The sequence below is a fragment of the Podarcis filfolensis genome (genome assembly GCF_964270895.1).
Source record: "Podarcis filfolensis genome assembly, chromosome: 5".
In the NCBI taxonomy this organism is placed as follows: domain Eukaryota; kingdom Metazoa; phylum Chordata; class Lepidosauria; order Squamata; family Lacertidae; genus Podarcis; species Podarcis filfolensis.
This window is the reverse complement of record NC_139608.1, coordinates 34,577,549-34,587,196: the sequence shown is the minus strand read 5'-3', so window position 1 is coordinate 34,587,196 and position 9,648 is coordinate 34,577,549. Positions and strand designations below refer to the sequence as shown.

The window sequence follows — 9,648 nt, the reverse complement described above, 5'->3', positions numbered from 1 at the left end:
CTTTCTGACAGGATAAAGTGTTAAAACAGGGATGCTCCAGTCCTAGTACACCCAATAGCCCTCCATCTTATTCCACATTCTGAAAAGAAGGCATATAAGTAGGTAATATAGGGAAGGGAAGTAATCTTTTTCCTTAGGTCTGGAAATTTATGGGAGCCCTTGTTAACAGTTCTGTGTGGCACTTTTAAGATTAACTAGTTCAAGTTGCATTCCTGTACACATTTATCAGGAAACAATCCATATGAAATTCCTTAATAAACATACAAAACCTCCAGACGCAGATATATTTTCTGATTATTTTTTATTATTTGTTATCATACAGAAATAGGTGTAACTTACAAATATCACACTATTGCATTTTTTTTGTTGTCTCCTCCCTCGACATTACCTATGGCAACGGCTCTTGACTGTTTTGAAAACTCAGATCCCACACACAAAACATACCAGAAAAAGTTGATGAGTTTTATTCATTATTACAATATTTGAACATGGGCAGGATTAAGAAATCTCTTTTGGTGCAAAAATAATCAGCAATTAAATTAATGTAAAAATCTTCAAATGGCCAAATCTTCTATAAAGCATTGTTTCAAAAATCAGAAAAGCCAGGAATAATAATATACCTGTGGGCTACAATCCTGCATGTAGTTACAGGCTCTTAGTTCCACAGATCTGTATAGGAAGGGTTCAAGAGCACTGCAAGGATATAAAAGATGACTGGCTATTTTCATTTCTGACAGTAGGCCAATGAACATGAACTTATCATGGGCACTTATCTTCATAATGCTTTTTGAACATTGGTGTGCTACACTTTTTAGAGGTTATGTTTGCCTTTATTAACTAGTTTCACAGGTGGCAGTTTGACACATTTTTTCATTGCCATCAGTGGATGTACTGGATTTTACGGAGTAAGACTTAGAATTGTCAGTCTATTCCTGCTTTATGTCCTTGAATTATACTCGCCCCCTGCATGCTGCTAGTTAATCATTCTTTCTGCCTGAGTTCTGAGCAAGTCGTCTGCCACTCTCTGCCTCTAGTAAAGCAGGTGTGGTGGTGGCTGGTACTAAACCGTTGTCGAACTCTAAAATTTGTATCCAAACTGGTACAAAGTAGACAAGGAGAAAGCTCTTTAGAGAAGGCATTGAAACTCACCATTTAGTGTGTGACAACCACGCACCCAAAATAAATACCATGATACAGAATGGTATGGAAGAGCCCTGTGTGGGGGCTTCATGCAGGTGCAAATTTTGACACTTGCAATATGGGAAAGGCGATAGTCCTAATTGTAAAAGTAGGACAGTAAGTATGATGGACTTAAATCCAGAGGAATCCACACTGAAAGGAAAGTTGCTAAGCCAGGCCAGCATAGAAATGATTAGCAAGAGCTATACTTAATGCTGCAATCCTACACAGATGTCACAGGCATTACATAAAAAAAAAGAAACCAAGTCAAAATGTTGATGAGGAGTTTCTGTATTAACCCAGCAAGAGCAATTTATGTGCAGTGATATAGATTTCTGTAGAAGAACCGCCCTTTCAGCTTGATTCTTGCAAATAAATTTTTAAAAACCCACTGGGAAAGAAAACCTTAGTCTCTCCATTCAGGCCTGAACGCTTGGTGTAGTTTTGTGATTCCATGACACGACCCTCCTCCCAGTTAGCAAGGTTTGTTCCATGGGGAGATCTTGAATGCAGCAAAGTGTGTGCAGCCCCACTGCTGTACACATGGATCTCTGGAGCACAGAGACACTCAGGAATGAGTCTAGCAGAACAAGTGGCAGTTACCCAAGCCCCAAGATGAGAAGATGACATACCTTCCAGAACTTTAAAGCCCAAATCCAGGATGCAATATTCCCGTTTTTTATCGTGAGAGCATGACTGCAGTTCCCACCCCCAAAAGTACTTTTTTGGGCACGGCGCCTCAAAGCTCTGCAAGATCATGGCAACCAAAAAGATCGTCGTTATCTTGCAAAAAACCGGGATGTACCTTTCTTCCCAGGATACTTCCAGGGTATGAGATAGACAATCTTAGCCTTGGAGGTTTCTGGTCTTACGCCATACATGTGTATCTCTTTCCAAAAGGCAGTGGAGCACATTGGTGAACTTAATCCTTCAAACTGGGTTTTGGGTGAAAGGTTCAGAACACAAGCAATACAGATATTGTTAGCTGTATTCAGATCTAAAATCTATCAGCAGAGATTATGATGTTGACGTCAGTTAAGGCTGTGCAGAGGAACATCTTTATATGTAAGATATATGCGCACTTTTAAATTCAATTCAAATGGTTTTTAAAACAGTGTGGCCCAGTTTTCACAGGCTCAGCAGGAAATCCTCAATGCTTTGACACCATCACCTTTTCTGCCTCAGTGAGCAGAGAAATTGTTCAGTTCTTCATACAGTAACATTTGAAAGATAGAAGCACATCACATTACAATGTAAATGAGGTATTCTGGACTTATTGTTGACAAGAGCTATCCAACACAGACCATTTCAAAAGCCTGCCAAGTGGGAACAGGATTCTAGCTGGAAAACATTTTACAAGAATACAATTGCAAAAAAATTATAACATTAGAAACCGGTTCCTCCCCCTCGCACTACCAAATTCAATGTTCATTACCTGGAGAGTATTTCAAAATGGCTTTAATTAGGTGCACAAAAAGGGCACAGTGGACAAATTACACATCCTCTTGTAACAGACGAAGTGAACAAATGTTAATTGCTTATACCATGCAACAAATGACTTCTCGCATGGCAGCATATATTAGGTGCAAATAGTGTAATTGCAAATTATTGTTTAACAGCACAAAAAAGGGGAGGAAAGAGGATGAAATGAAATGATAAAATATAAGCTACATCACTCTGATTGTTTCGATACATTATGTCTGGAGACAAAATGATTGATAGTTGTTCACTAATGAAATTTTTGTGTATTTCATGTCATAACTTGTGAATTTTGGTTAGATTCAGTGGGTGAAATCCCATATTGGGCATACTCAGAGTACATTAAGTTACTTAAGTTCATTGATTTCAGTGAATATACTCCGAGTATGAGTTAGCTGGCTATCACTCAGGGTGCATGTCTGAATAGAAGGGACACAGCCATGAACCAGTAGCTCTAAAATGTGTGCCGAGCCCCATTTGCTTTCCTGAACAGGGAAAATCCCAGTAAACTTTGTTTTGTATGTAAAAGGAAACAGGCAGCATCAGTTTGTGGTAGAGCTTGATGCTGTGGTCATTGAAGGCCAATGCTCAGTTAAAACCACAGAAGAATATTTGCTTCAGTTCTCCAGTGTATGAATTCTAATTCCACATGAACCACCTTAATATCTTGGGGGAAATACTGTGCTTGTTTCAGTCTCGAAAGAATGGTGTTTACATGTGAATATATTCCTTGCATAATGCCAGTTTTCTTGTGTGAATTTGAAACAACTGTAAACTTTTGGACATAACAATAACAAATAATTCAAATTCAGTTTATTCTTTTTAAAGTCTGGAAATGAAGTATTTCTGTCCAAAATCTGATACAAGTCTCATAGAGGAGAGTGTTGATATTTGCTCTTACATGGTTCCTTTTTTCGCACATGGTACTTAAATGCAAAAGCTTAATTGTGAGCATAGATGTGTCTCATATAATATTTTGTTGTTGTGTGAATTACTGATTAGAATTCCGTAGTATGAACTAGGAAACAACTATAACAGCAACTCTTGTTCTCATCCTATCCATGTGCTGAAAATTATTAATGAAAGAGACTTAAGTTGCCCGGAGTGGCTGAAGCAATCCAGTCAGATGGGCGGCATATAAATAATAAAATTATTATACTACTTTTTATTAAGTACATGCTTAACTCTTCCATTGACATGAATGGGACAAAGAGGGCTTGCTTTGGTTGGGACATGACCTTACATGAATATAAGGGATCAATATGCATTTAAAAGCACCATTCCATGATGCAAAGGCCTTTGTATCCTCCGCATATGTGGACTGTTATGCACATGAGAAATATGTGCAAAGAATGTGCCACTGAATGGGGAAGCTCTTGAAGGAAAACAATTCTGTGAGGATATCAAGCCTGCAGTGTCTACAAGGAAGAGTTATCTAGCTGTATCTTACCCTTTGACCCTAAACACATATGTTTTCAAGAATTGGTGCACTAGACTGAGCATAAGCAAATCAAACTGCTGAAGTCAATGTTTTTACACACATATCACACACAAATCAAAGGCAATATTTTACATTATATCTTATAAAACTGTACATTGTAATATTCTGTGTTATGAAAACTACTATTCAGTTATGCGAACGACTGGCTTTGTTTAGTAAATATAAATCAGAGGCAAAAGTGACTGTTACAATTGTTAATTCGACTCAGATTGTATTGTATAGATTTTCAATGGCACTGTAAAAAGAGTTGTCAAAAATACATGTATTTGCCCTCTCCCATCTAATGGTGGTATTGTAACATCTTGTCAAGCTGTCAAACACATCAGTTTCATTTTGTAACTGAAAAGCCCTCATTACAATAACAAAAAGAAAAAAGAAAACATGTATTAGAGAACAAGAAGAAAATAATGTATTTATTATTCTAGGTTGATGTTTCTTTCATATTTATTATTTTCTATCATAGCACAATAAAACATTAATTGTAATTAAACAGAAAACTATGGGAAACACTGTTCTTCATAGCTCTGTAGAGCATCAATATCTATTTTGAGATAAAAGGTAATAACTTCTGGTAGCTAGATGGAAACATTTGCTCCAATTCAGCAAGAGCGACTCATGCACCAGTCCTCTGCTGGATCATTCCCCACACGAGTAAGACGATGTGGTTACCCAGAGGAGAGGGACTGAGATCATGCACAAACCAACAAAACTGGCAGTGGTTGGCTCTGCCATCTTTAGCAATGCTGACCAGTTGTTTGCGATGGGAATTTAGGGATTGATTCCCTTCCTGCTCCCTCTAACAAAGGGGAGGGGAACCTGTCACACTCTAGAAATTGCTGGGCTACAGCTCCCATCATTCCTGACCTTCGGCCATGATGGTTGGGGCTGATGAGAGTTGTAGAACCATAACATCTCTAGGGCCACAGGTTTCCCACCTCTCTTCTGATAGCTATGTAGCACCATGTGAGGATCTGTGGACCAGGGCTTTTGTTATCTCTATGGCTACACCATACAGGAACCGTAGAGGAATTTAAATAAGTGACTGTTTACGTCTCAGCAATCAATTGCTGCTCCTCTCCCTTTCATGTTTGTCAGATATTCACAACACAGTCAAGTCTTAAGCATATGGTAATGAAGTGCATGGGCAATGAAACACATCTATATGTTTCAAAATAACTTGAGAAGTGTCTCTACGTGTTGCTAACAGTTAAGGCAGCTATACTGATACATTAAACACAGCATATGGTTCTTATATTGCTTTCTACATCCTAAACATTACGAAAGAAAATAAGAGATTTGAACATGCTATGATTTTCCTGACCGCCTCAGAATTTCATCCAACCGGTAGATAGCGCTGTACTTTGCTTATAATATATAGTGGCTGATCCCAAAAGATATACTGTGTTATTGACCTATATCTGAAAACCAATTATGCAGTGAAACTCACAAAAAAGATCAAACAAATAGGCAGCCTGTCCATTACTCAATGAGTAAAAAAAAATGGGGAGGGGGGGGCGTTGCCAACATATTAATTTACAACTTTAACATTCTTAATTGTGTCTGCCACAATAACTTAATCTACTCAGGTTTCCCGTCTTCATCCTTTTATTTTTATTTTTTTTACATCTTGAGTAGATGAGATGTTATCAAGAGCCATCTCCAGATACCGACAGCTACGGAGACGCTTGCTGTTAACCAGTCCCAGACTAATGTTTAGTACTTACACTAACATACCACATAATGCTAGAGTGCACCATTGAGAGAGCCATTAAACTTGGTTTTTACTTGGATAAGGCTGTAGGTATAAATGACAGTGAGCAGAAACTGCCCAGTTACCGCCGCATAACGCAGCTACAACAAAGAGTGCCACACAACTGCAAGGGCTGTAATAATAAAGAGCAAGGAACTTGAAGCTCTGTTTCCCATATTGCTGTCCACTTTATGTTTAGGAGATGATTTTACAGAAGCTGTGGTTGTGGTGTCCACCTTTCTCACAGTTGGCTTCGGTTCATTCCTGTCTTCTGGACCAGCTCCAAGAACATCTGAAGGAGGTAAACACAACAGAATAAAAAAAAAGGCAATGTTAGTTTCTTACTTGACACAAAATGTCGAATGCAAAATGAAGCCCCGTTATCAATGAGTTAGAAATAAGGCATTCAGCAGAATCTTAAACGTGTGCACTGAAACGCAAGTCTCGCTAGACTCCAGGGAATTTATTTCCTAACAAGCGTTCTTAGAATTGCATTTTTAGTGCTAGACTAGGACCTTGGAAAACGGGGTGCAAATCTACACTCAGTCATGAAGCTCACTGGCTGACCTTGGGCCAGCCACAATCTCTTAGTCTAACCTACCTTGCAAGGTTGTTGTGAGGATGAAATGGGGAAGGGAGATAACCCCTTTGAGCTCCTCAAAGGGTGGGATATAAACACAAGTAACATTTTTTTTAAAAAAAATAATAGTCTATCAATGGCTATGTTCCACTTTCACAGTTCAGGCAGCATGCCTCTGGATGGCAATTGCTGAGAGTCTCAGGTGGAGAGAGTGTGGTTCAACTCATGCCTAGGACCCACGTACCTATGGGACCGCCTCTCCTGGTATGCCCCGCAGAGGACCTTAAGGTCCACAAATGACAACATTTGGGAGGTCCCAGGTCGCAAGGTGGTTAGATTGGTCTCAACTAGGGCCAGGGCCTTTTCAGTACTGGCCCCGACTTGGTGGAACGCTCTGTCACAAGAGACTAGGGCCCTGCGGGACTTGACATCTTTCCGCAGGGCCTGCAAGACAGAGTTGTTCCGCCTGGCCTTTGGTTTGGACTCAGCCTGACCCTTATGTTTCCCCTCCCCTTACGGTCTTGATTTATCGGCTACCTTAAAATGAGGCTGCATTTTAAATTGCATTTTAACCTGTATTTTAAATTGGTCCCCCCCCTTTCCCCCTATTATGTTTTTACTGTGATTTTATTGGTGTTAGCTGCCCTGAGCCCAGCTCTGGCCAGGGAGGGCGGGGTAAAAATAAAATTTATTATTTATTATGATTATTATTATGCCCTGCTTGTAAGAGTCTCATAGACACTTGGTTAGTGGCTGCAGGAAGTCAAATGCTTGATTAGATGGGCCTATGGTCTGATCTCGCACAAGTCTTCATAGGTTCTTAACGCATGAGGACAAACTTCTGAACAGTGCTTGAACTAGTTTGGTTAAATTCACTGACTTAGTTCAAAAATATCTGAACAAAACTTGAAAGTATTTCCCATAATTGCCAGGCAATTGCCAGTTTCATTTTGGGGTAGAATTCTGAATGACTAGTTCATCTCAAGTTCTTACTCTTTAGCCTCTTTAGGCCTTTAAGCGGAAATAGCATAATTGCTGGGGAAATGAACCAAACAGTTCCCATTCCACTCTGTGCGCATGTTTATCTTTTCTTGGTCTTCTTAAGTATATTCCATCACAGCAGCTTGTAACATTCTGAATGTTGATTTTTGTTGTGGTTGAGGATCATTTGGATGAACATGAATCAAACAAGTTTGTTTTCATAAAGGGATAAATGTGAACTGGAATTACTTCCTTTTTGGAAATATTGAACTTGAATCAGACCTGGTTGCTTTTTGAAATGAACTTTCAAAGCTCAGCTTCTGAACTATGTGCAAGACAAGACTGTCAGGTCTGTGATCCAAGAGATCTATGTTTTGTCTAAGGTTATCTTGCTTGATTTGATAGCTGAAGTTCCATGGAGTGCAACCACACCCAATTAAAGGCAGAGGCAAAATATGCACTGATTTCTGGATTGTAGTCAGTCATTAAACCAGTTTTATTTAAACGAGTAAGATCGTCCAGCTAATGGAGTTGTCTGCAGGACTCAAGTCCAAAGTTGACTCATGGAAAAAAGAATAGCTAAAAACCTTACATTTGGGAGATTATTTGTCAGAGAGTATTCATCAACTGTTCAGCCAAAGCTTAATGACAATAATCTCATTTGCTAAAGTTAATAGAGCTTTTCCACACCTGTAAATATTTGAACATTCATCTTTGACAGTTAAATCTGAATAATTTCAGAAGTTTGCTTTCAGCTAATTCAAGTGCCAATCCTCTTAGAAGTAAGAAACCAAGCTTTCTACAACTTTGAAGCAAGTCCATGTATAACTGAAAAATCATTTGTAGTTCTGAATATAAATCTGACAGTCATGATTTCCAAAGTCTAAAGCCATAAATCAGCCATCTTTTAAATCAATGCCTAATAATAATAATTTGCACATTTTGCAAATATTGCAGGATGTCCACTTTGCATGTGGCACTTTCGTGAAATTCAAACTTTGCTTTGTCTGATCGTTTCATTTACCGTATTTATTTTTTAAATCAGCTCTGACAAATAAGGCAGTGGATTCTTATATGACATGTCCTTGGTCTGAATCTGACACTTAGTTGGTGCTCCTGGGGATGAGATTTGAAATGATATGACTGACATTCAGGGAAACGTTATGTAGTGTGACAAAGTGACAGCTCTGCCACAGAGCTGGGGTCAAGCTTTGATAACCAGACAGATTTTGTCAAACAAGCCTGTGCGAAATTTTCAGTAGAAACTTAGGGTGATGATATCAGAATCCTTCAGGAAAAGCTTACATGGAAAACCAGTTCCAATGTACAGTAAGAATTTACTATGCACACTATCATTGGATGATTTTGAAAAGTGATTCAAATATTGCCAAATCAAGTTGATCACCAAGGAATGTTTATTTATGTATACATGTCTTTTCCATGGTTCTTGCAAAGAGCTCAAGTAGCATACATGGCTCTTCCCTCATTTCATCCTCAAAACAGTCCTATGGGGGCAGGCTAGGCTTAGGGTTAGTGACTAATAAAGCTTGAAGAAACTGCTCTTTGCAAATTCTGAAATGAACTGACCTGATTCACCCCCGCTGGACTAATGTGGAACAGAAAGTAATTATTGTTCACTTCTCCAATTTTTGTGATATTATTGGGTCAAAGAAAATCAACATGCTTACAAATGCATTTTTATTTAGATAAGTTACATTTAGAAATTCACATTTTGTGAGAAAATATGTTCAAAAATAGTATTTAAATGTATATTTTAATGCAAAGTTTTATGCAGATTTTTGGGGGTGGGGTGGGGTAGCGAAACACAGATGTATATGAAAATGGTACCAGACAGACTTAGGAATGGAACACATGTGAAAAGGACATTGGTCCAGAAATAGACTGATCCACCCATCCCTAATAGTGATTGGCCCAAGATCACCCAGTAAGCTTCATGAATGGTATTCCTAGCCTGGTATTCTATAACCACTACACCATACTGATTCCAGCACTCTGAGAGAAAAAGAACAGTTCAGCCATTGTAATATTGATACAGCTTTTACTTCCAGTTCTGTTGAAGAGTACAGATAAAGCTATTGACATCCCTATTATACAGAATGATATGTAAGTGGTGGTTCTGTATAAGCTGATTACACACTACAACTGCAAAGATGTAAA

The 9,648-nt window shown here is 38.7% G+C and overlaps 1 protein-coding gene across 2 annotated transcripts in view; it reads right to left on the bottom strand.

The window, feature by feature from the left end:
• Positions 1 to 284: 284 nt before the first annotated feature.
• The window catches only part of LOC310762565 (glypican-5-like), a 389,042-nt gene continuing 379,678 nt past the window's right edge, over positions 285 to 9,648 (bottom strand). For both annotated transcript variants that reach the window (XM_083613806.1, XM_083613807.1), the window contains one exon: positions 285 to 6,201. In XM_083613806.1, coding sequence (XP_083469932.1) covers positions 6,011 to 6,201 — 191 coding nt within the window. In that variant the 3' untranslated portion in view covers positions 285 to 6,010. The remainder of the gene's footprint in view (positions 6,202 to 9,648) is intronic.